Raw genomic sequence first — 24,882 nt, forward strand, 5'->3', positions numbered from 1 at the left:
CTTGAAGGTGGCATGTTATTTACTGTAACTGTGTAGCCTACACCTCGAGACACTTCCCTTCCCTGTCCATTAATCGTGTACCGGACAAGTTATACCTTGTCAGTGTTACAAATACAAGGTCTTGCGAGACATGGTCAATCATACGGTTGAAGTCGTACGGCGAACACGTGAGACTGGAGAGCACTATTTATTTGTTATTTAATGCAATGCAAACGATCTCTGTCAGTCGCTCTTACTTTGCCACAGATACAAGAGCTGATAAAGAGCGCAGTGACCCATCCTCTCGTGACTATGTAAATTAATGTGCACTACGCAACGATGCGTTCTTGAATCCGCACCACAACACTGCGTATATCCATGAGAGTCCCTTGTGCACCTTGCGCAACTGTTCCCTCCCTCCCCTATGCTGCGGATTGGTTGAGTCCTTGCTGTCAATGCTTAAACAACTAACGATAACACACCGCACCGGGCAGCTTGGGCGCCCGACATGGACATAAGTTTTGGTAAGTCCTTGAACAGCTTCGTCTTTTCTCGTTTTCCTTTGCTTTGATAGGAATGTATATTTTTCAAGTCAAGAGCTTGATAACATTGTCAAGCCAGAAGGCCATGTGCCTTTCTGATTGTTTGTTATAAATAGCCCCCGGCAGCTGGTAATGCTAAGCTTTACTAGCTCGTAAACATGGTTGGCTACTCTTTGTATTTAAATAACATATTGGTTTTATTTTACCTTGCCTAACCTTCGTTAAAACTACTATACATTGTTAGCTAACTAGTAAGCCCAATGGGAAACGGTATCAGTAGCTTGGTGCCACGGTGGAGCTGACGCTACATGCACTTTCTCTCAGTCGCTTAGCTACATTTCTCAGATCACCTCCACATCACCTAGTCAGTCCCTTGTGTTATCCTCGGGTCATTGTGACCCACCGTCGTGTTGGGACAACTTTACCTCATACAAAAATAAAGTGTACCATTTTCTTTTAACCGTCGGCCTGTCTCAGATCCCCCACATCGCGAAGGTTAAAATAAAATAATTTTAATTTGTTTTCGTATTGGGTAAAGTTGTCGCAACACAACGATGGGTCGTTGTGAACCTTCGGATCATTGTGACCCGAAGGCAGCACAATGGTTAAAAAAATAGACAAATGCCTCGATGCATTCATGCAAGTTATGATGTCGTCTGCTCTTTCGTACATTATAAATTGCTTAGGCCCTATCTCATGTTGATCAAAGTGCATTAAACTGGAAACTAGTCTTACCCCCAAAACATCTAGGCATTACCTAGTTAATTGCACGAATCATGACATGCAAATTGGTTGAACCAGTTGTCGTAATTGTAATTCTCCCGGCACTCACTGTGTACAGAATTGCTCAAGGGGTATTTCCCATCTTTACATTTCTACAAAGTTCGAATTTTTGTCTCCTTCGTGCTATGCATTGCTGTACAACAGTCATGTCTTTTAACAATTTACAGTACAAACGGTGAAAGCGTCAATGTGAATTTTGTCCAATCTCTTGCAATCAGTCTCCCACACAGCCTACACACTTAAGTAGGCTATTGTGTTCGTTTGTTTAAATTGATAAGCCAAACAGAGAAAATGCAACCCTGGTCATTGTCAATCAGTGTAATCAAAACCATAGCCAACGTTTATATCAGAAACTGCTTATGGAATACCTTGAACTTAGGACTTTGAGCAAGTCACTGTGCTTTGCTTTTTGAGGACAGCCGTGTGTCGCAGTTTGTACAAATTGTTTTGAGAAATGTACGTACTGTTTTGCAAATGTTAAAGATAATTCGAGAAATATACCAAAGCGTCTGAGAACACACCGCGAGAACACGTCAAGTTTCTGTCTAGATAACAAACAGACTATCAACTAACTCGACTAACAAACTGTCGTACGTGTTTCACTTTTTGCGTCTTCAAACTGCATAACTCCAAACTGCATAACTGCGTTAACTCCACAAATGACCGAGTTGTAACTGTATTGACAGATCCCTGTTACTTCTCTTCAGCTCCTGGATGTGCCATCTGCAAACAGCCTTGACAGTGATGTGAGCAGCTTGTTGAGATGGCCTCAATGGATTACCCCGACACCAGTCACCAGGCAAACCTGTCCTTTGGGGGGGGGGCGAGCCCCCCATCTCCAACACCTCCAACTTCGATGTCGATCGACAAACTTTTCCCAGCCCTCCTGGAGTGTTTTGGGATTATATTGTGTGGATACATTGCTGGAAGAACAAACATCATCACCTCCACACAAGCCAAGGGATTAGGGAACTTTGTGTCCAAGTTTGCCTTACCAGCATTGCTGTTCAAGAACATGGTCCTGTTGGACTTTGGTAATGTGATCTGGCCCTTTCTCTGGAGCATCCTCATCGCCAAAGTGTCTGTGTTCTTCATTGTGTGTTTGCTCACCTTGCTTGTTGCCAGTCCTGACAGTCGTTTTAGCAAAGCGGGTCTCTTCTCCATATTTGCTACCCAAAGCAATGACTTTGCTTTGGGATACCCTATCGGTAAGTGTCATACTGTCTGTTTGGCAATGAAAGTGTACAGTTGTGTGTCTCCATCTTGAAACATAAGTCACATGTTACCTGTCGAGTAGTTCGTTCAAAAGCGCTAAAGGCATGTGAAGAGGCAGTTATTTTTCTTGAGAAGTTCGAACAAGAACTAAGTGAAACGTGTCAAAGCAAGTCAGACGGCTGAGTGGTTAGGTAATCGGGCTAGTAATCAGAAGGTCGCCTGTTCGATTCCCGGCCGTGCCAAATGACGTTGTGTCCTTGGGCAAGGCACTTCACCCTACTTGCCTCGGGGTCTGTACTTACTGTAAGTCGCTCTGGATAAGAGCGTCTGCTAAATCTAAGTGGAACAGGTGTGCCCACAGTGAACAATGTGCTCTGGACCTGTTCTAAAAAAACAAAATAAAAATAACCTACCCCTATCCTCTTTCAACAGTGGAGGCGTTGTACGGGAATACCTACCCAGAGTACCTCCAGTACATCTACCTGGTGGCCCCCGTGTCCCTCGTGCTTCTGAACCCCGTCGGCTTTGCCTTTTGTGAGGTCCAGAAGTGGCGCGAGCAGAGAGCCCAGCAGCAGACCAAGCTCCGGGTCGTGGGGGTGGTCCTCCTACAGGTTCTGAAGAACCCCATCGTGTTCATGGTGGCCGTCGGCCTCGTGGCCCACTTCGCCCTGTGCCAAAGGATTCCTGCCTTCATGGAGGAGTTTGTGGACGGCCTGGCCAACTCTTTCGGGGGCGCTGCCCTCTTCTACCTGGGCCTCTCCATGGTGGGCCAGCTAGGGAAGATGACCCGGTCCACAGTTGTGGCTCTGATTCTGCTCATCACTGCAAAGCTGTGAGTCAATCTAGTTTCCCATCTAGCATTGTTAAAAACACACCTTCCCTCACTCCAGAAGTTACTAATCTAGATTCCGGAACCATCCCCTCGTTCAATATTTAATAGTCTGTGTTGCGGTTGTATGTTAGTCTTCAGCCTACGCTGGGAAGCCTCACAGCTTGTGTTGTGAACATACAGTGATAACATGTTGTCTGTGTTACAAAGCTGCTGTTAATTGTAGGCTTTCACAAGTTCCCAGCAAAGGTATTACTATGCAGGTCTCAGCCTGAGGGAACAGTGCCAACAGCATGTTTTTGTTCCCGCAGTGTGTGAAGGGTGACTCAATCCTGTTACAAAGGCACCAAGGGAGTTAGGGAAGAGTTAGTTCTGTACTGGAAATATTCCCAGGAATGCAGCAGTCTATATCCCCTTACAGCTTTTTAAAATTATTTAAACATTCATTAGACATTCATTTTTGTAAACGTGTTAAAAAAATGTAAAAGTTGCCGTACATTTGTATTAGAGAGGTACAGTATCAATCGAATGATAGCACTGTTTTCTCACGGTAGAACACGTAAATGCTCACTGAGGTAAAACTCCCTTTCTCTGCTGTAGGTTGCTGATGCCGTTGATCTGCAGGGAGCTGGTGGAGCTGTTGGACACAGGCCCCACCAGCTCCCTCAACCGCTCCAGCCTGTCCAACTACGCCTTCCTGTACGGAGTGTTCCCCACCGCCCCCAGCGTGGCCATCTACGCCGCTCACTACGGCATGGAGCTGGATGTGGTGAGGCCCCTGTCTCCTGGCCCACAGGCCCCTGTCTCCTGGCCCACGGGCCCCTGTCTCCTGGCCCACGGGCCCCTGTCTCCTGGCCCACGGGCTCCTGGCCCACGGGCTCCTGGCCCACGGGCCCCTGTCTCCTGGCCCACAGGCCCCTGTCTCCTGGTAGGCCCACAGTATCAACACAGAGCCACCCGTGTCATCACATCAGCAACAACACCATCTTCTGTTGTTTTCCCACCCGATAGGTTACCTCCGGGATGGTGCTAAGCACGTTCCTCTCGGCTCCGATCATGTACGTGTCGGCCTGGCTGCTGGCGATCCCCTCCATGGATCCCAAGCCTCTGATGGACTCACTGCAGAGTGTCAGCTTCAACATCAGCATTGTCAGCTTAGTGGCCCTGGTGAGTGAATCAGAGCTTCTGTCATTAACTGTAATCTCTTTCAGAGCTGGGTCTATGCAGGATATCCTGTCTTTACAGAAATAGCCTTAAATCTTATTAAATGATAACCTGTGACTAAGGCACTAGTGGTTTCTTATTATTCTTTGTCTTGTGAAACGGTTCGGTGTTCATGTCTGGACAATTCTCAGTCATTATTTGTCTAACCAAATCAACGAAAACGAAAACAAAGGGAAGTTAAATGTCAATAGATGTTTATGTCTTGGACAACCCAAGACTCTGCCTCCTATGAAGCAGTCTCATTGTCTGTTCCTTATCGGCACAACTGAAATGTGAACGGTTTCAATTGCTTGTGTGGATAAGCTGTAGACATGACGACTCCTCAGAGAATGAGGAACCATTCTCAGTAAAAGGATGTACCACAGAAACCAACTGTGTTTCGTCTCTAATTTCTGTTCCGGGTCTCGAGGAGTTATTTTAGGCGCAGCATCTATTTCCTGTAAGTCACATTTGGAGGAGACCTTACCACACGTCATGCTGAGTTTCTCTTCTCCTCTCTCAGGTTTGGACCATAGCTGTTATGTTACTGAGTAAGAAATTCAACAGACTACCTCACATGTTTACAGTCAACCTTTTCCTCGCACAAGTAAGGTCTTATTTGCACCCCAAACATTGATCAGTCATGACCGATGCCAAATACGGAGAAAGCCATGCAAGAGATCAAATTCATTTATTCAATGAACATTTTGTCCTCCATTGACATAGTTTTTAGCTAGCATTGGTATGATCCTCTGGAACTTTGTGGTGAGAAAGGACAGCTTCATTGGGCAGGTGTTGACATTCATTCTTCTGTACGGGTCTCTGTACAGCACCTATGTATGGCCAGGTATGTCCTCAGGTACACTACTACTACAACACTTTGATGCTGTGTTTGTGTCTTCGACATCCGCATACTATTAGCCTATACCAGGTTTTTCCGCGTAGTACATAGACTTGACGAGTATATTGTGTGTTTTAGGGGTGATTGCACTTTCCCTCGTGCTCACGAAGAGAGGCAGGGATCTGAGAGTGAGACCAGGAGTCCTGCTTATCGCAGGCTGGGGGTGAGTCATGCGCTTTGAATACGTATGACAACGCTATGCAAACGCTATGCAAACCTTGTCCCCCGTGACACGGCGGCCTTGGTCCTTCATCTGTTTGTTTGTTGAAAGGACGCTAGGGGAGCCTGTTGTTGAATGTTCCCGCCACCCCCTCCTGTGTTGACCCTGACAGGGCTCCAGCTGTGGTGACCGCTGTGCTGCTCATGGCCGGGGAGAGGATGCCCGACACCATCGACTCAGCCTTCTTCTACGGCAGATCTCAGGTGAGGGGCCTCGGAGAGAGAGAGGGCCGAGAGAGGATAGATACGTGAGAGGCCTCGGAGAGAGAGGGCCGAGAGAGGCCTTGGAGAGAGAGGGCCGAGAGAGGATAGATACGTGAGAGGCCTCGGAGAGAGAGGGCCGAGAGAGGCCTTGGAGAGAGAGGGCCGAGAGAGGATAGATACGTGAGAGGCCTCGGAGAGAGAGGGCCGAGAGAGGCCTTGGAGAGAGAGGGCCGAGAGAGGATAGATACGTGAGAGGCCTCGGAGAGAGAGGGCCGAGAGAGGCCTTGGAGAGAGAGGGCCGAGAGAGGATAGATACGTGAGAGGCCTCGGAGAGAGAGGGCCGAGAGAGGCCTTGGAGAGGGAGGGCCGAGAGAGGATAGATACTTTTGTTCAGCCTAAAGCTTGAAAATGTTCAACCGCTCAGCCTGCTTTGTATGGCTTGCATGCTATTTTAGTTTGCACCTGCATCTCTCGTGTCAAGTTCCAAGTTTTAGTGCCACCTTGCCACAATTCCGGGTACATTGAATATGCGGACACCTAAACTGTCATTCAGACTGCACTGTCCCGCCCCTCTGACCCCCTGCTGTGGTTATGCTGTCAGATGATCTGCTCGACGGTGGTTCTGGTGTGCAGCATCGTGCTGGCTGGAGGCTCTCTGGTAGGTTTGAGTCGGGGGAGCTGGGATGCAGAGTACCAGGTGCTGGAGAGGGTACCTGTGGCCATCAACACCGAGGATCTGAACCAAGAGGAACCCCCAGAGATTCAGTTTGAGCCAGAAGTTTTACCGAGATTCACCAACCCAGGTGGGTGTCAAATGTCAGACATGACTCAATGGGGTTCACAGTCATATGATGAAATATTAGAGCCGTAAATTTCCATTCTTTTATACCTTCCTGTTTTTTTATTCCTTGTTATCATCCAGAAAACGGAACTGTTCTTTTGTGTCGTCAGATTGCCACATGTGTGACTGTGTCTCACCCCAGCCCATGCCAGATATGATTATCAGCGCTACCGCGAATGACACAACCGTCGCACTGACAGGTGCAGTAGTGTGGCGCCATGGAGACACTCCCAATCCTTTGTTTGAACGGACTGAGATTTGGTCATTTTGGTTTGGAGCTCATACACGTTGAGCTGAGAAAAATGTTTTGTACAATGTTAGAAATGAAACAAATGTAGAATGAAAGTTGTTATCCGGGTATTGATTTCATTTGACCCATGTGTAATCATGTCTACCATCTCGTAACACCCTCAATTACTGGGAACATGACATTCCATGGCATGAATCATTTACTCTGCCTCACCGCAAGTGTTCATAAAATCTATTTTTACAATTTCAGTTGAAATCTGACGGACTGAGATGACCCTAGTTACCTATGACTATATACCCACGACCGCACTCTTTTATAGCTTAGAGGCACGTCTCTGATTTCGTAGGCCTGGACTCAAAACGTCCAGATTCTCACCTCTCTGTGTCACTTCCTGTCCTCTGCCGCCCTCTGCAGGTCAGTGTGAGAATCACTGTGAGTCTACAGATTGCCTTCTGGCCCAGGAGGAGCAGCTTAGACAGGTGGCAGATAAGCAGGTGGCCCGCCACGCTCTCCTGGTCCTGCTCCTCATGGTCTTCATGCTCGCTGTGAGTCCCTCCGTCCCCCCGAGAGCCCCCCCCCCCTCCCTGTGAGGGCCCGCTCCATATAACGACACCAACAAATGCCGTGCCTTGTGAAGTTAACGCTTAAGCTACCGTAGGTTTTAATCAGACAGAACTTCTGTTCTCCTCTCTCCTTCTCCCCTCTCCTCCTCTCCTCTCTTCTCTCCTTCTCCTCTCTACCTCTCCTTCTCCCCTCTCCTTCTCCTCTCTTCCTCTCCTCTCTCCTTCTCCTCTCTACCTCTCCTTCTCCCCTCTCCTTCTCCTCTCTCCTTCTCTCCTCTCTACTTCTCCTTCTCCTCTCTACTTCTCCTCTCTCCTTTTCCCCTCTTCTTATCCCCCCTCTTTCTCCCCTCTCCTTCTCCTCGTCTCCAGAACCTCTCCAGCTGCCTGTGGTGGCTCTTCAACCGCGTTCCAGGAAGGCTCTATCTGGAGCTGCAGTTCTTCTGTGCCGTGGTCAACTACGGGCAGGTGCATCTCCCACAATGCAATGGGGTGGGTGGAGAAGCTGCTGGATTTGGTTTTGCAGTCAAAGTTACACGTGGCTTGTTGTGTTTTTTCCCCGTAGGGTTTTATTTCCTTTGGGATCTTTGGCCTCGACAAACATTTGATTATACTACCGTTTAAAAAGAGGTAAGAGACGCTGTTTGGAGAATCTGTGTCGCCAGCACATTTCTGTGTTACTGTGTCTCTGAAATGAGTGTGTGTGTGTGTGTGGTGCTCAGGATCTCCAGTCTGTGGCATCGGGGAGGACAGGAAGTGGCGACGCAGCCCGAGGATGTGTCCGAGGACATCTCCATGACCTGCTCTCAGTTCACCAAGTACCACCAGAAACAGTGTGTCCAGGACATAGTCCAGAAGAAAAGGTGAGGATTCATCCCCATCACCAGAACCTTCCATGATGCTCTCGTGTTGTACACCAGCATGCGCTGCTTTGGCTGCGCCATGTTATTGGTTGATCTAGGCTTTCAATGATGTGATTCCCACGTCTGACTGCTATACTCATACACTGCCCCAGATACTGACATAGTCCAGTACAACTACGGATATGTTAATACACATTTGGATATGTTAATACACATTTGGATATAATTGCTCCTTCTTACCCACAGATGTTGTCAAACAAACGTTCTTCTTTAAAGCATGTGCTTGGCTGGTTATTTCTTTGCCTCCCGCATCGTGCTCCGTTCTTCTTTACTGCTATTACGTTCGCTTTCCATCTCTTCTTCTCTTTCCTGCTCCTTTGGTTCCCGTTAGCCTTGGCGGCTGTGGAGGGATCTTAATCTACCTTCGGGTCATTGTGCTACCTTCGGGTCATTGTGACCCGTCGTGTTGAGACAACTTGTATTAGTTAAAGTTGCCGCAACCAGACGATGGTTCACAATGACCCAAAGGCAGCACAAGGGTTAACCGGCCCGTGGGGGACCCCTTCCTGTGACCCGTAGGTGTGGGCAGAGGACGGTGGCAGACACTTTCCTGGGCAGTGAGCTGGTTGAGTGGCTGCTGCAGGTGGGCTTGGCGAGTGACCGCGGGGAGGCCGTGCTGTATGGGGCCCGGCTGCAGCAGGGAGGGGTGCTCCAGCACATCACACAGGAGCACCACTTCCAGGACGACGGCCTGTATTACCGCTTCATGGCCTAGGGCAGCCAATCAGGACCAGGGTGGGCGGGGCTCTGGATGATGAAGGGACCATCTGCCTACCTCGCGATACTAACCTCCAGTATTGTGTGTCGTTGTAATATCTCAATATGCAGTCACTGAACTATGCACTTACAACATGAGCGCTGGCTAGTTATGTTGCTGTGTAATGCTTGAATTGTTTGTTTTTTGTCATGATTAAGTTGTGAAATATGTATACTTTGGCCGTGGAATGTAATTTAGTATTGATACAAAATGTATCAATTGATGCTAAAGCTACTGTCATTGAGTTATATCAAGTTCAGTGGAAACAGCCAGATCTCAGGAAATGCTTTGAGGGATGCCGTTTTAGTGTCATAACCAATATTATTGGCATGACTACAACATTTGTTATGACATCTAGATTATACATTTTAATATACATTGTTAAACAATTGTATAATATAGAATGGAGTTTATGGTCAGATTATTCTCACTAATTACAATGGATTTAATACAAAGAACTGCTGAAGTGAAACTTAATTGCAAGGAGATTGAAAACAAATGTGCCACTTTTTTTGCGTAACCTTAGGTTATAGATTATGTATTTGTTACATTGTACATGATGGGATGGTGACTATGGAGACAGTGGATCTTAGACATGGCATGTCATTCTATAGAATATAATTCTAAGTCATTCTATTTAATGTCCACATCTGATTTGGCTTCATGGAAGCTTGCTTACTGGTTTGCCACATTTTTCATGTTCCATGACTGAACCAGAATGTATTAACATTTAAAATGACAAATATTTCCATAATTCCCAACCTCTGATAAAACAATAAATGGATTGGGACGCTTTTTAATATTGTTCGTTTTTCTTGTTTTGTCTCTGATCTGAGTAAAGCATATTATAAACAATCATATACAAACATGGTAACAGCTGTCTGTTATGGTTTCATTATTATTCAGAACATGATACATCCCTAACATGCTGTGATGAACTAATCCTACACAAATTCTGAAGGTTTTATTTTTTCTTTTACTGTGTAATTCAAGGGGTTCTTCAAGTGAGAATCAGCTGGCACAGACATGCAAACCATGTTCAGTGTTTGCTGTATGCAATCATCTCTTCCTCAACAGACCTTGAGAACAGATTCACCACCAGTGAAGAGTCTTCCACTCCACTTGACAGAAACGTCTCCATGTCAGCCATCTTCTCCTTCTCTAGCTGTCTCATATTCTGCATGATCATCTTTCCTTTTTCCTAAAAAAGGAGGGAAAAAAAACAGGCATAAATTACTAGGTACTTTGCGTGCACAGGTAACCTATCTTTTGACATACACTATTATGAAGTACTGTATTTGTTTCCTGATGAAGGGCACAAACTACGTCAGTTGAGGTTTCTGGACCTTGGTGGTTTCAATGATGGCCGTCACCACCTCGTGCTTGAGAAACAGAGGGTGTTTGCGATCTGGCTTGCTCTGGAAACGAGGGTTCTTCTTCGCAGGGTCGTCGGGCCCATAACAGGGAGAACATGTGTGCTTCAACTGTTTGATGTCGTTCACAAAGATGAACGGTTTGAAAACAGACCTGCGGCATGAGGAAAAAAAGGCTTTACTCGACATGAAATGGTTCAAAGATGTAACGATGACAAGGCAAAGCATAGCGATGGCAACAACTGTCCTCGGATCGTCCTACCGCTCAGGATCAGGGGTGCTGGTGAAATAGTGCACCCCAGGCAGAGCAGAATCCCTGGGCACCACAGACACCATGCTTCCTGTGGTCATATATATCCCCTCCATGTTGATGCCACTGTCCTTATCCCTGAGGATGTCCATCATCGTCTTGGCAGTGATTTGACCTGCGGAAACACAACGTGAACGCCATTCAACGCCACCGCGGAATCTATTTGCAATGCGGGAAATCATTGGGGTCTTTGGGATACACATCTGAAAGAACCACGCATGCTGTATTGACCGTTGCTTTTTTCCAAGAGGTTGCGTCCTTCACAGAACCGGCTCCCAGAAGCCTCGATTCTGGCTGTCGTCATGAAAGAGTAAACCTCTGCGAAACTGAACTGAGCCTCGCCGTCCCACCAGCCTCGGCCCCTGGCGTACTCCCTCATCTCCGGGTGTTCCTTGTCCATCTTGGTGGTTATGGAGTACTGGTTGGAGATGTTACGATACCCATCTAAAAGCAGAACACGGGAGAGAGTCCGTCACCTAGCCACAACACACGACTCGCCACAAGAATCTCCGTTCTTATATATGAGTTCAAACGTCTGATCACCTTCCACTCTCTCTGCCGCCCAGTACTTCCCGGAAGTTTCCAGAATCCAAGCCTCGGTCCTGTCAGAGATGAGGAAGCTGTTGTGGTAAGTGAATCCGCACTCGTCCTCCATGCAGTTTCCTCCTTGTCCATATTTCTCCAGCAGTTCCGTGATAACATCCATGGCCTTCTCAGCAGAATCAGCTCTCTCCAGTCCGAGCCTGTGAAAAGAAATAACCGCCCGGCCTTTAAATCAATCAATGTATTATTTATAGAGCACTCTTAAAAAGAACTACCGTTGGCCAATGTGCTGTACCATCAGTTTTCAACCATACGACGGGCACAAAGTCACACATAAAACAAAAACAGTTCAAGCATTGCATCACAAACTGTTCTTTTTTCTGTCTTCCTCGTCAACATGAGCTGTGTATTGAAGTAACAGACGAGAACCAGGGTTGGGACTCACCTTACCAGGTCCATGCCCAGGAGGGCCTCTCCATCAGCAGCATTGTCTCTGCCCCACACGGCCTCATTCCCAATACACACCTGATGTTCATTTGCACCCATCTCGGCCCCCCACAGCCAGGCTGGCCTGCTCAACACCACCGCATGGGTGTGGGAGGCCTGTTCAATCTCAATGTAGGTACACTAGGGTAGAAACGGGAGGAGAGAACGGTTTAACTGTCATATTTTTACTATCTTGTGAGACAGACTCAGACACTAGTGCATATTTGCCGTCATATTTCTCCTCAGGCAGAACACATCATGACAATAAAATAGTTGACACTAAAAGAGAACTGGAATGTATACTTTTGAGATTGATGGTGCAACTCAGGGACTAACCTCAACTTTATCCTCTTTATTGTAGTCTTTAGCAGGAAAGTATACCACCTCCTGGACTTCATCACAGGGTCTATCGGAGTTTTTCCCAAAGATGATTCGTTGCTCCTCGGTGGAAGGGGGCAGCGCCACAAAAGTGTCACAGGAGAATGGGTACATCCTGTGTAAATACGTAGTTAGCAGTGACTGGCCCAAAAAACGACTGTCTCAAAGAGAACTTTGATGGCCAAAACCGTCTTGCACTGTCGCAGCGAGACGACCACTTAGCTTTGCATGGATCTCCTGAGAGCTAATAATAACTGGTGGCTTCGGATGAAAAGGGTCACGTTACCTGCTGCGATTGTTGTCAGTTGTACTGGGACAGCTAAAACCTATCAGTGGATGGTTCTGAGGCGAGTCGTCTGTAACAGCTGCTTGAAACAACACAATTACAATCTCACTTTCATTTCATGCTTAAGTTTCAAGACCATGTTTTGATGTGTGTATTGTTATGAGTCCCGACGTCTCACTAAACGGGGCCAGGAACGATCTAACAGTCCTCTTGATTTACAGAATTGTAATATAACTTAGTTCCATCATCAATATTCGCTGTGTTATGTTTTGAAGTATGGGTTTGAGCAGTTCATTTTATGTTCTCTCCGGGAATGGAAATTCAGTACAAACTCCGCAGTTCCGAAAAATAAACGTGTAACCGTGGGTTACAAAACGTGTGTACCCAATGTGACGAACGTGTCACTCGCTAAAGCGTAAACCGGAAGTATGCTTAGCTTGTAGCTCACGTTGTTTATGTTTATAAAGCTAGCTCTAGCTGTGTGCAGCATCGTCTCAGAAGTTACAACATTCAACGAATTAGTTTGAGAATTGCAAATCCTGTAATCCGTCAACCATGGGGAAGTCATTTGCCAATTTTATGTGCAAGAAGGATTTCCATCCTGCATCAAAGTCAAATATTAAAAAAGTGAGTGTTTTCAGTTTTCCTACTAGACTAGCTAAGCTAACGTTAGCAAACAAGACTAGCTAGCCTAGCATACTGTATGTCGATGTTGTCAGATTAATTAAATTGTCTGTTTGAAAATCGTTTTTCAAACATTTGTTCATACAGCATCTAACATTATGTATTCTATATGAATAACATACATCGCTTAATATTTAAGTGATGACGTTTAGGGACCGTTGCTGCATTGTCTGTTTGACCATCTTCAGATATATTACATTGTATTTAATTTCGTGTATTTTCAAACCTCAAACAATTTCCAGGTATGGATAGCGGAACAAAAATTAACCTTCGACAAGAAAAAGCAGGAAGACCTCATGCAGGCTTACCTCAAGGAACAAGACACATACAACAACAGGTACGATTCGATCCCATCAAATCACTGTTATCAAACTATTTCCAGTTGCTTCCCAACATTTCTTATTTGTGTTACAGATATTTGACTGAGAATATTGTGTGTATTTAATGCACGTGATATGCTTTGAAAATCTTCCTAGATTATTGATGGGTGACGACCGTGTGAAAAATGGTCTCAATTTCATGTATGAGGCTCCGCCGGGGGCGTCGAAAGGTAACTACAGTGATTTCTGCTGCTGCAGGGCCTCCTATCTGGAACTAAAGTTTAGACTACATGATAGAGCGTCATGTACGACCGAGTCAAACCTGACCTTTCTTGTTTTTCCTCCCACATCAAATCATCTACTGAAAAGAGGAGACCAAGGAGGTACAGTACAAACATGATCATCTCTATACAAGAAATGGAACTGTATTTGAAAGGCAGTGCCCTGCCAGCATGCAACATCAATTATCTTTAAATATTATATACTGTAACGTTATATGTTGAAAGGCTGTACCGACTCGTGTACTCCTCCCAAAGCTGTTTAAGATCAGTTCTTTATTGTGTGTGTGTGTGTGTTTTTTTAAGGATGGGGAGTCTGAGTATAAGTTTGAGTGGCAGAAAGGGGCTCCTCGTGAAAAGTAAATTCAATTTTTTTCTATATTTAACAGATTTCTACTTTAGCTGTAGCATTTTCTTTAATTCCCACCTTTGTTGCCTCTCTCATTTAGGTATGCAAAAGATGACATGAACATCAGAGATCAGCCGTTTGGGATCCAGGTGAGTTTTCTCGACCTTTCTTTGTAAGACGTTTAAACATGTAGATCAGATGCTTACCAAATACATTAGTCTCCAGTCAAATCTAAGGGCAGTCGCTGGCTCGTGTTGGCTTTGCTAGACTGATGGCATCTGGGTTATTTAATTCGTTTTCATTTTCAGGTTCGCAATGTGAGGTGCATCAAGTGTCACAAGTGGGGCCATGTAAACACAGACAGAGAGTGCCCTCTCTTCGGCCTGTCTGGCATCAATGCTAGCTCAGTGGCCACAGAAGAAGCTGCAGGTTGGTGATTACACAAATGTGTCTATAGTGGATCTCAAATGGGTTATGCTTACACATGACATGGATGCTGTACAGTAAACCACATACGCAGGTCTCGAAATAGGCTTCAAGACACTTTGTTGTCGTGTGTTTGTTTTGAGCCTGGAGGTCCAAAAGGAGTGTGTTGACTGAATACTTTTTAATTTAATACATTTTAACAGGCTAAAAAAATCATAATTACTCATCGTTTTAGAAAATCCATTAAACTGAACGGAAGAAAGTCAGGCGATGTTTAACATCGCCATTGGCCTTGCGGTATTTGTGGGGTGGTTGGATAGCCCTTGTGTTGCCGCAGCGACTGCTGCCCCCCCTACCTCCCACCCCCCTCCCTCCCACCCCCCCACCCCCCTACCTACCCCCCCTACCCCCCCCACCCCCTCCTCTGTCGGGCCCCCAAAACCTCAGCTGATTCCGACTCCGAGCAATCAGGAAGTTGAGTAGTAAAGTAATGTGTTTACTCTGGGTGAGTCCAGCGCATGGTGTTGATGGTGGAGGGCTGTAATGGCGCCCTTCCTGTGCCAGGAGAAAAATGCAATTATTGTGTATTCTGATCCCCCCTCAACTGCTGCTTTGGGGGCGAATGGTATTGTATGATTTTCTCAGCCGGAACACGAGTAGGTTGATTTGGGGTCCCTTTTCTGTTAACAAAGCCGCCCCCGAATTCCCCACTGTGGAGGCAGTTGCGGGTAGGAGCAGACATCAATGGGACTTTAAGGCTGTGATTTGTGCTAACAGGTCCGTCAATGCACCCCTCGGAGTTAATGGCGGAGATGCGAAACAGTGGGTTTGCCCTGAAAAAATGTGTCCTTGGGAGAAATTCTACTGTTTGTGATCCGTCGCAGGTAATCGCATGGCGCACTCCCCTTTTTTCTCTCACTCGCACACGCGCGCGCGCGCGCACACACACACACACAAACATATTGCCCCAACCCCCCCCCCTCCCCCTCCCCCTCCTCCCAAGGAGCAACAATATCCATGGCAGATCCCTGGTCTAAATGTGATTGCTGAAAAGTGGCCAATTATCAGAGTAAACCACACAACCATTCCAGTCTGAGCAAGTTTAGTCAAGTGGGAAGATATGATGAAACTAGCATCAAAAAAAGGATCACTGTAGAAAGACCAGATGCAGTGTTATAACGTTTACAATCCCCCTAGGAAGCATATCCCTCTGACACATGCTTCCCGTTCAGCTATCCAGGAGGTCTCTCCTGGCAATGTGATGCGTCTGTGTCTCATCCCACAGGAGTATGTAGCCAGCGAGGAGGACGAGGATCCTGAGGTGGAGTTCCTGAAGTCGTTGACCACCAAGCAGAAACAAAAGCTTCTCAGGTAGGGATAAAGTATCATTGGCACAAGTCACATTTATCTGATGTGCTGATTTCCAGATGATACCGTTGAGGACCGGGCAATTCATTCATGGATAATACATGGATAATACATGTTCCTGCAGTGCTGCACAGTGTCTTGGGTTTGAGTTACACCATGATGCACAACCCCAGGCAGCAAGTCTAATTCTGTCTTTGTTGCTATAGGAAACTCGACCGTTTGGAGAAGAAGAAGAAGGAGAAAAAGAAGAGCAAGAAGCAGAAGAAGAAGAAAAGCAAAGGAAAGCACAAGAAGAGACAGGACAGCAGCGACTCCTCCAGCGACTCCTCCAGCGACTCCTCCGACAGCAGCGGCCATGACGACGCGTCTCCGAGTCGGGAGAGGAAGAGCGGGAGAAGGGACTCCAGCCCATCGCGGAGCCCTCAGCCCAGACAGAAGCTCAACGAGACGGCCGCGGCTCCCAGGGAGACCGCACAGCCCAGCCCGGAGAGGAGGAGGGAGGACTGGGGTCAGGACAGACGCAGACAAGGCAGCAGGGAGCGGGAGAGGCAGCGGGAGCAGAATAATGGGAGGGCGGAGAAAGGGAGAGGGGAGCGAGACAGTAACCAGGACTCCAGCGAGGGCAATGGAAGGGCCAGGAAGGAGTCGAGCAGAAGTGGGAGCAAAGATCGAGCAAAAGGCGGAACTGATGAGAACAGGAGGAGCAGGGAAAGAGGGAGTGGAACAGGAGGGAACAGGAGGAGCAAGAGCAGAGATGGATTCAAGGACAGAGCAGTAAACGAGAAAAGAAGCAGAGAGAGGGGGAGGGAAAGGGGAGCCAATAGGAGTTTGAGCCGTAGCAGAGATGGAGGCCGGGAAACATGCGGGAGGTGGAGAAGTAGGAGCAGAGACGGAGCGAAGGATCGGGGGAGAAACCAGAGGAGCGGAAGTAGAGAAAGAGGGAGGAACCAGAGGAGCGGAAGTAGAGAAAGAGGGAGGAACCAGAGGAGCGGAAGTAGGGAAAGAGGGAGGAACCAGAGGAGCGGAAGTAGAGAAAGAAGGAGAGACCGACGATCAGGAAGTACGAGCAGAGAAAAGTCAGAGAGAAAGAACTGAGTTTGTGTTTTTATTTTCCTGAAATAAATATTTATATTTTGACTCAAACTGTGACTGCTGTGTCAAGGTATAGCTAGTTAGGTTAGGGTTAGGATTAGGATTGACTTCATTTATACAACCCATTGCCTATTGGAGTCCAGATTTGGACAAATGTCATATTTTCTCCAACAGAGGGCAGCAATAGACCTGATAAAACTTCAATTAATCAGATTATTGTACGAATGGCTCTGCTTTTTAATTAAGTGCATCGGATAGACCTATTCCTTTCAAATTAAACTTGCTTGGGGAAAAATTGTACTGTATAATAGTATACTTGTATTACAACATTTTATTTCAATCAAATGTTTTTGGGTTGAATTGCCATGTTTCCACAATACTTGTGATAAACTGTACCACTAAATGGTTGCAGTTTATCAGGCCACTAAAAAGTATGGCAACAAGTTATGTCAACCTTGACAATAGGCCATGGACCCTATAGCATGCTAAACACACGATGTTTTTAAACATATTAAAGTCTTGGGTTCATGGCATTTAAAGATTGTTGAATAAAGACAATGCCTTTGAATTAACGTTTGACTCCCTGTTGCGTTTATTTGCCATGGAATTATTTGTTATTATTAAGATTAAATTATTTAATATGTAGCCTATAGTTCTTTCGGGGGACAATGAAAGGAGCATTATTTCGGGAGGTATGATAAAATACAGGTTTTCACTCTTAATTTAGTCATGTGGACTCTGATAAACATAGCGAGAAATTATCATTGTTTTCTGAAATGTTATATTGCTATTCTTATATTGCTTAATCACTATGTGCCATGTTGTAGGGTCAAATACATGTTGGTTACATAAAAATGGTATAGGCCTATGGGCTATTTATAAAAAATATTATTATTTGTATTTTTATTATTGTCTTATGAAAAATATTTAAGCGACCTGACGTCGTTAGGCTAAATGATGGACAATGCATGGCCCTTGGGATTATAAAAGACTGGCGGGCACGGAAATGTGTCTTTAGTCCCGTAAAGGCGTTCTGGTTTTCTGCTCTTTCATCTCCTTTATTGTGGCTTGAAAACAAAGATGACTTCTGCCTAATTCTCAGCGAGAGGGCATTCCAGGGAAACTCAACAAAGCGATAACTGACAGCACTGACTGTCCGGTGCCCCAGGCGTCACACCCCTCTGAGCATTTAGACGCACTACATCTTGTTGGTTTTAACCCCCTTTTGTAGCCGTGCAATTGTGGATTATGTTCACGAATTACTCCACGGAACTAATCGGTTCCGTCTCTTGACAATGAAATGTTTAGGCCTATGTGCTTCAAAACAAACATGAAAATAATAATGCCTAATAAACCTACGTTTTAAGGAGAGAGGAACAATTCTCCAAAAAAAGGATAAGCTGAGAAAGTTATCTGTAAACGATAGCCTAAAGATGTTGAAAATGTGCTTGGTTCATTTCTCACAAAACATAGCCTTTAAGGATTGTAACATTTCGTATTTGGTGACCTATTGCTGAATTCAATTTATATGTTCCGTCTACACGATTATTATACATTCTGAATGGCCAAATAATTTATTGTAAAATATAAATTCTCGATAACCTATGTCCTTAAAATTTCCCTTAAAACCTGCTACACAAAAGGAAATGAAAATAATTTTCTCCTATTTCCTTCTGGTCAATTTAACTTCCTCTTTAGAGGCGGGTTGAGACGCCTCTCCCCATCGTATTCCCAGGCCCGGGCTCACGCTGTAATTATTCCCCGGGTTTTTCTTTGAGATCGGACGCTGCACTGGGTAAGCACAAAGACGTCAGAGAGCATCCTTGAACCCTTTCAACACAGGGCCACTGATATTCAAATAACATGCAGGCACCATTTGACTGCGCTGCGACAAGAGCATTTCAGATTCAACATTTGCATATGGCTTTTTGCCCCTTCTTCTTTTCAAAAGTTTGGAAACAGTTCCCATAACATTTGGTGCTGCGGTTTGAGCTAAGCTAAAGATGCTTTATCCTTTTTCCTGGACTGCCATCTTACTATTTGACATGCAAATTAAAGCAGTTAATTTGGACAATTAAAATAAATATTCAAAGGGGCCTTTGTCATCAAAACCCCCTCGGAAACCTCCAGATAAAGTAAAACTGAACAAATGATGTCTCAGAGATTAATTAGATATTTGATAAGACACGAATCCCTAATCGCAAATACAAGGCACATGGGGCTACGATCTGCTCCAAGTCATAATTAATACCATTTAACAAGATTTCATTTGGGCATGAAATGTCTTTTCCGGGGCATTAACTATTGATTTACTCCCAAGAGAAAAGGCACGTCAAGGTGTGATTGCCTATATCACCAATACAAGATTGATTTAAGGAACAGTCTTATCAACATTCTGCGCTGTGCAGTAGCCTATGTCTATGATTTATCCACTAAAATGTATTTCCTTTGCTTATAATTTATTTTAATTTGTAGCCTTTGTTGCCTAATGAAAATTTATGTGACATAAAAACTGAAACATTGCCATCACACGACAACAGCCTCAGATTTGTAGATTATTTTAATTATGACAAAATGAAAGGCTTATACGTGTGACTCTATACAGGTAAACATTTATATATTTTTTTAGCAAAGAAATAAAATGGTTAACTGAATTTAAAAAAGCTGTGTACATACATATCCACAAAGTGCGTTGAAAGTAAACTCCCTGATTTTCAGGTTCCCAAACACGAATAAAACAATCATAATTAACATTTACATAAAATTAACACATTGTTTGTCCTCATTTGTACACGATAGCAACTCACATGGTTCAACCAAGTTCATTTGGGTAGCGCACCCCCACGCACTGATCCGTGCAAAAAGTCATCCATTTAATTTTCAAGTGGACAGATTTACTGAAAATTGTGCCATTTCATACGTTTCTGTATTTTGTGGAGTAATTACGAATTTAACATACCGTTCAAATGCCTGTCAGAATCAGGTTTTGTTTACAAATAGCCAATCTCGTTTACTTCACTTAAAATAATTCCCTCATATGCCAAAGCGTTGGCATATTTGTCTCTATATTGTCTTTCAGACCCGTTCACGTGCAGGTTTGATAGGTATGTTGGCGTGAAGTGAGGTCATTAAAATGCCAAAAACAACCATTTAGGGCTCGTCGTGAGGAGAGGGGTCCTTGGCCGTGATTCTGGGATTGACACCGTCTAAAATGAGTTCTGGGGATTCAGACCGTGGCGTCTCCAGGTTACTGGTGTCGGTGTCACTGTCGCTTCCCTTTTTGCTTCCTCCGCCGGCAGTGTGCGTTTTAATGTGCTTGCTCAAATGGTCGCTCCTCATAAAGCGCTTGTTGCATACTGGACAAGCAAACCTTTTCTCACCGGTGTGTGTGCGAAGGTGTCTCTGAAGTTCATCAGATCTCGTAAATCTTTTGCCACAGAATAGCCAATTGCAGACAAAAGGCCGCTCGCCAGTATGCCATCTCAAATGAGCCTTGAGATGACTGGTTTTTCCATACACCTTACCACAGCCGGGTATGTGGCAACTGTGAAGTCCCTTCCTCCGTAGACTGGCCCCTGCCGGTCCCAGGCGTTCAGCCTCCTGACAGTTCGGACAGTCGCACGTTGCTCTGCCGGAATACCTCCTTGATGACCTTGAGGAGCCGCTTATTCCTGAACTGCCACCTGAAATCATGGCGTTGGCGGCAGACGCGTCCGTGTAAGTTGGAATGACTGTCTTGAAACCTTCTTGTGTTAACAGGTGCTGGCTAGTGGAAAGTAGGTGAGACGCCGTGGGGCTTATACCGGTGGAGCTGAATGCCGAGTGTGTCAAGGTGGAGAAATCGGTGTTGTAACCACTGAGTTGGGAATGTATGGCTTGTGGGGTCCCGGAGTGCAGGGAAGTCTGCAGCGTGCTCGCGGGATTCTGAACCTCAAGCCACGAGCCAGGGTTGGTGTGGACGTCCCACCACGAGGACGCCCCGTTCGCCACATCACCCGAGATAGTTGAATGGAACCCAGACTTGTACCACGACTCATATGGATGTGCCATGCCAACCCGAGGATACAGGCTTTCTGCCGATGTGTGAACTTTGGAGATGAAAGCTGATTGGCCGGACTCTTGAGAAGAAACGCTCGCCGAGTTGGAGAACAGACTGCTGTAGTCTGTTGAAAATGCCGAGGAGGTCGGGGAGGTGGAAGCTAAGCAAAACGCGCTGTTCCCGGTGCCACCAGTTGATGTTAGTCCGGTCGATCCGCGGCTCGTTGCCACAGTGAATCCAGGCAGACTGGATCCTAAATTGCAACTAGAGGATGATCTTTTCCAGGGATGAAATCCACCTTTGGAAAATGCACTTGTGTCAGGTAACGTGGTAAGAGGGCTTGTATTACCAATTTTGTTACAGGTTGCAGCCAGCATTGCTAGAGGGGTAGTTCCGAATCGTGGTTCTTCCTGAAAAAGAGACAAGTTATGCAGTTAGATATGTAAACAACGTTATTTTCCTATCAAAGTGTATCAAAGTTTTTTTTTTGCTTTATGGAATTATGGTGTATTTACCCTAAGGTATCATACGCCTCCTTTGATCAAAATTCGAACTTGTGAATTTAAGAGAATGTTGGTCAAAATCAGTAAACTGTCAACAAAAATAACGATTGAACTAAATTGGGTGTCATAATAATTGAAGATACTGCTAAAAAGAGTTTAGGCTGTGGTGACATTGTTTTGGAAAGTTGTGCTAGTTGCTTTACGATTGAACAGATGCTGTTACACACCTTTTTACACATTTTTATGTATATGTATATCATGTAAACACTTTTAACAACTATGGTACACTACTAAATCGAAAAATCTGGTGTTATGACCCTAAAATACAAATTATTCGCTGTCATAAATACGGTTTCAGAAGGAAACTATTAAACTTTTACGCACGGAATGAAAAACGTACTTACCCCGAGTATAGACGTAGCCATATCCAGGCCCTGTGCTATGTTGAAACTGGTCACAGTAGTACACAATAATGTAAGGTTCCAATGTGATCCAAGCTCAGTGATTTTCTGAAGTCACACGGTTTCTCTCTTGGCTCGGAGCTCACACACTACGTAGTTGTAGAGAGCACGTTCTTTGAAGTACAGCTGGCAAAAGCATGCAGCCAATCTAAGGGCTGGAATCTTTGCAGGGGGGTACAGTCAACCAATGAGAGACTCGACCATGGACAGAAACACTAAAAGCTTCATGTCAATCATTATGTTTTGTGCAGCTCTGACTGTCAAGCAAGAAACGTTTTGGTGTTTTTTTATACATTTAATGTAGCCTATTCTCCCATCAAGGCTCAATGTCTCCTTTCATTGTAGAACCGAGCTCATATTGGTATAAGCCTGTCCTCTCCAACAGGTAAGCACTTGAAATAATTTTCTTTTAAGACATCCTGACGAATTTAGTCTCCGTAGATACATTTTTAAACCATCACAAATGTTATTAGGATAAATTCGAAAACGGTCTTAAATTACGCACTCGTTCGAAAGATGTGTATATTAATTTATGATACCAATGATAAAGGGTCTAGACGTGCGTAAAAGCGTTGGGCATTTAGATCGAAGAATAGTCTATACAATAGCTGTTGTGATTATATTTCTAAAAAGTTTCACTTGTGCACTTTCAGGGTAGACAAGGGCATGTGTTTCACCGTTGGAGTTGAAACACAGTCGGCAAGTTAATCCAAACTTGCAGTTCCATAGGCCTGTCATCATGTACCAGTTACAATAATCTGGTATATAATTTCTCAATATTAAGGAAAGTGAAAACCCGACTACGACGACGACGGTAAGGGCTGTAGTGGATTCGCTCGTTCATAAATAGGTTTATGTGTTTGTTAGTTGACAGGGGAAGACCCATGTTGTGTGTTTTTGGATGTTTGTGTGGGAGAGAGTGTGTGTGTGTGAGAGAGAGAGAGAGAGAGAGAGAGAGAGAGAGAGAGAGAGAGAGAGAGAGAGAGGGAGAGAGAGGGAGAGTGTGTGTACGCTCGCTCTTCTGCGCACATACACACGCGCCAGCCTTCATGTAGAGGGGTGAGGTGGCATGTTAGGTTGATTAAAAAGTGACAATTAGCTTAATCACCATTTGATTTGTCTTAAATGACTACAACTTTTTCTCGAATGAAAAAAATTCTTCGAGGTTATCAGCATGCAGTGTTCAACAAATATAAACACATTATGGGCTACTGGAGATTGGGTTGTTAATTTAAGAAAGACCTACGGAATTCGTTCATTAATTGCCTCTATCATATTGGCTAACCGATTTCATTGTATGGGGCAACTGGAGCCATTTGGAAAGATTTATACTGATTAAATTACAAATAAAGCTTCATCAATAACAGGAATATAGGCCTATATCAACTTCAACCTTTCTCTGAATTGCTATCGTTTTTTTTCTTGCGCAGCATACATATTTAAAGATCACAATGCAATATGCAAAGGTGTTCTAGCTTGTTAAAACATTTAGACGTAATGACATAATGTCACAATGGCCTGCTTTGGTGTGAATCATCATCCCTTTAAAAGTTAAAGCAATTTCCCAAAGACTGGCTGGAGGAAAGCTGTGGATTACAGTATTCAAAACGACCAAATAATGCTCCATTATAAAGCATGAATGCTGCCAGTCAGCCAAGCGCAATTTGTTCCAAGACTGCTTTAAATTCCCACCTTTAGAGAGGTGAATATAAAACAATTTCATCAAATCCAAGGAACCGATCCAGGAAAATTGCTTCATTTTTGCAATCATGGCAATTTGAGTAGAGGGCTATTAGCGCTATTAAACGTCGATTCTGCATAAACAAATTTGATTGTAATGCCAAAGAAACAGGAACAAAGTGAGTGTCAGTTAAGATAACCCATGTGTTAGATGTAGATAGGAAATTCTCGCGTTCTAGGAATATTTTACTTGAAAAATACAATATTTTGCATTATAGTCTATGATTGTTCAACGCAGTGAGCTTTAGAACATTAGGGCTATGATTTTTATAATCCTTTTATGTGCTCTGATATCTTTGGATACGCAATAGGAATTGATAATACACCTCGAATAATTCGGTATTTCATTATTACCAGATGAAATTTGATTATAAAATGCAATCATCTCTGATGTCATATGGTATGGTATGCATTGTATATGTCAATTACACAATACATAAATAATTTTGTAAAATGACAGGTGTCAAATAGTAGGCCTTTCTCAGTCCTATTTGGAATTTATGGATGTTGCAAACATGATGTAGCCTAATGACAGTTTTGTTGGTTTAGTTGAAATCACAATTTCTGAATTTGATAGGAGACATAGCCTATATGCTGCCCATGGCAACGTCCCACACTCACACTGTCTAACCATGTCATTTAAGTGGGAATTTTGAGTTGAATCTTCAACCCAGGAGTCCATCCGCGAGCACTTTTCTTTGGCAATTAGGAGCCTATTACAAGCCATTAGATTGATCAATGTACCTTAAACAATGAGAATGATTTATTTGGTAGAACAAAACGCTCTGCATCTATTGTGGTCGGGCTAAGTGACGATACATCCATCAATCGTTAAACAACAAAAGATAAATGATTAATTCAAACCCATTCATTTAAATTCCTGTTACAAAGGTTTGACTCTCTTAAAATCTAGATTATTAGAGCCTCGTTTTCTGCATGTTAAACGACGCAGGGTGCTGGATTAGGCCATGCTTCTGCTTTTTCCCTTCCATGGTTTAATTTGTGTCGGCCTTGAGGGATGCTTATTTGTGGACAATTAA

The 24,882-nt window shown here is 44.6% G+C and overlaps 4 protein-coding genes across 7 annotated transcripts; 2 read left to right on the forward strand and 2 right to left on the reverse strand.

The window, feature by feature from the left end:
• The first annotated feature begins 361 nt into the window (after positions 1-361).
• Positions 362-10,006, forward strand: gpr155a (G protein-coupled receptor 155a). Of its 3 annotated transcripts, none has more exons than XM_047046269.1 (16): positions 362-503; positions 2,012-2,512; positions 2,952-3,351; positions 3,949-4,117; positions 4,360-4,515; positions 5,075-5,158; positions 5,278-5,398; positions 5,531-5,615; positions 5,785-5,875; positions 6,477-6,678; positions 6,827-6,916; positions 7,381-7,511; positions 7,899-7,994; positions 8,092-8,156; positions 8,249-8,389; positions 8,636-8,961. In XM_047046269.1, exons 2-16 carry the CDS (start codon positions 2,068-2,070, stop codon positions 8,661-8,663), a joined length of 2,304 nt encoding a protein of 767 aa, XP_046902225.1. In that variant the 5' UTR covers positions 362-503; positions 2,012-2,067; the 3' UTR covers positions 8,664-8,961. The 3 variants fall into 3 exon arrangements, with proteins under 3 accessions (XP_046902225.1, XP_046902224.1, XP_046902223.1); XM_047046268.1 differs by lacking the exon at positions 8,636-8,961 and adding an exon at positions 8,969-10,006 and having other exon boundaries at positions 364-503; positions 1,991-2,512; XM_047046267.1 differs by lacking the exon at positions 8,636-8,961 and adding an exon at positions 8,969-10,006 and having other exon boundaries at positions 364-503.
• Positions 9,708-12,668, reverse strand: scrn3 (secernin 3). 2 transcript variants are annotated; one of them, XM_047046271.1, is made up of 8 exons: positions 12,583-12,668; positions 12,255-12,411; positions 11,878-12,059; positions 11,433-11,632; positions 11,121-11,333; positions 10,842-11,004; positions 10,553-10,733; positions 9,708-10,407 (listed from the first exon to the last, which is right to left on the reverse strand). In XM_047046271.1, the coding sequence occupies exons 2-8, from the start codon at positions 12,408-12,410 to the stop codon at positions 10,246-10,248; spliced, it is 1,257 nt and encodes a 418-aa protein (XP_046902227.1). In that variant the 5' UTR covers position 12,411; positions 12,583-12,668; the 3' UTR covers positions 9,708-10,245. The 2 variants fall into 2 exon arrangements, with proteins under 2 accessions (XP_046902227.1, XP_046902228.1); XM_047046272.1 differs by lacking the exon at positions 12,583-12,668 and having other exon boundaries at positions 12,255-12,418.
• On the forward strand, positions 12,409-17,671 carry cir1 (corepressor interacting with RBPJ, CIR1). Its single transcript, XM_047046270.1, has 10 exons — positions 12,409-13,209; positions 13,509-13,603; positions 13,743-13,816; positions 13,956-13,969; positions 14,171-14,223; positions 14,314-14,362; positions 14,522-14,642; positions 15,417-15,523; positions 15,925-16,010; positions 16,214-17,671. Exons 1-10 carry the CDS (start codon positions 13,138-13,140, stop codon positions 17,100-17,102), a joined length of 1,560 nt encoding a protein of 519 aa, XP_046902226.1. The 5' UTR covers positions 12,409-13,137; the 3' UTR covers positions 17,103-17,671.
• Positions 17,672-19,700: 2,029 nt separating this feature from the next.
• Positions 19,701-22,224, reverse strand: sp9 (sp9 transcription factor). The gene is made up of 2 exons (XM_047047252.1): positions 22,046-22,224; positions 19,701-21,548 (listed from the first exon to the last, which is right to left on the reverse strand). Exons 1-2 carry the CDS (start codon positions 22,064-22,066, stop codon positions 20,250-20,252), a joined length of 1,320 nt encoding a protein of 439 aa, XP_046903208.1. The 5' UTR covers positions 22,067-22,224; the 3' UTR covers positions 19,701-20,249.
• Positions 22,225-24,882: the final 2,658 nt, after the last annotated feature.

Source organism: Hypomesus transpacificus, chromosome 23 (genome assembly GCF_021917145.1).
Source record: "Hypomesus transpacificus isolate Combined female chromosome 23, fHypTra1, whole genome shotgun sequence".
NCBI lineage: Eukaryota > Metazoa > Chordata > Actinopteri > Osmeriformes > Osmeridae > Hypomesus > Hypomesus transpacificus.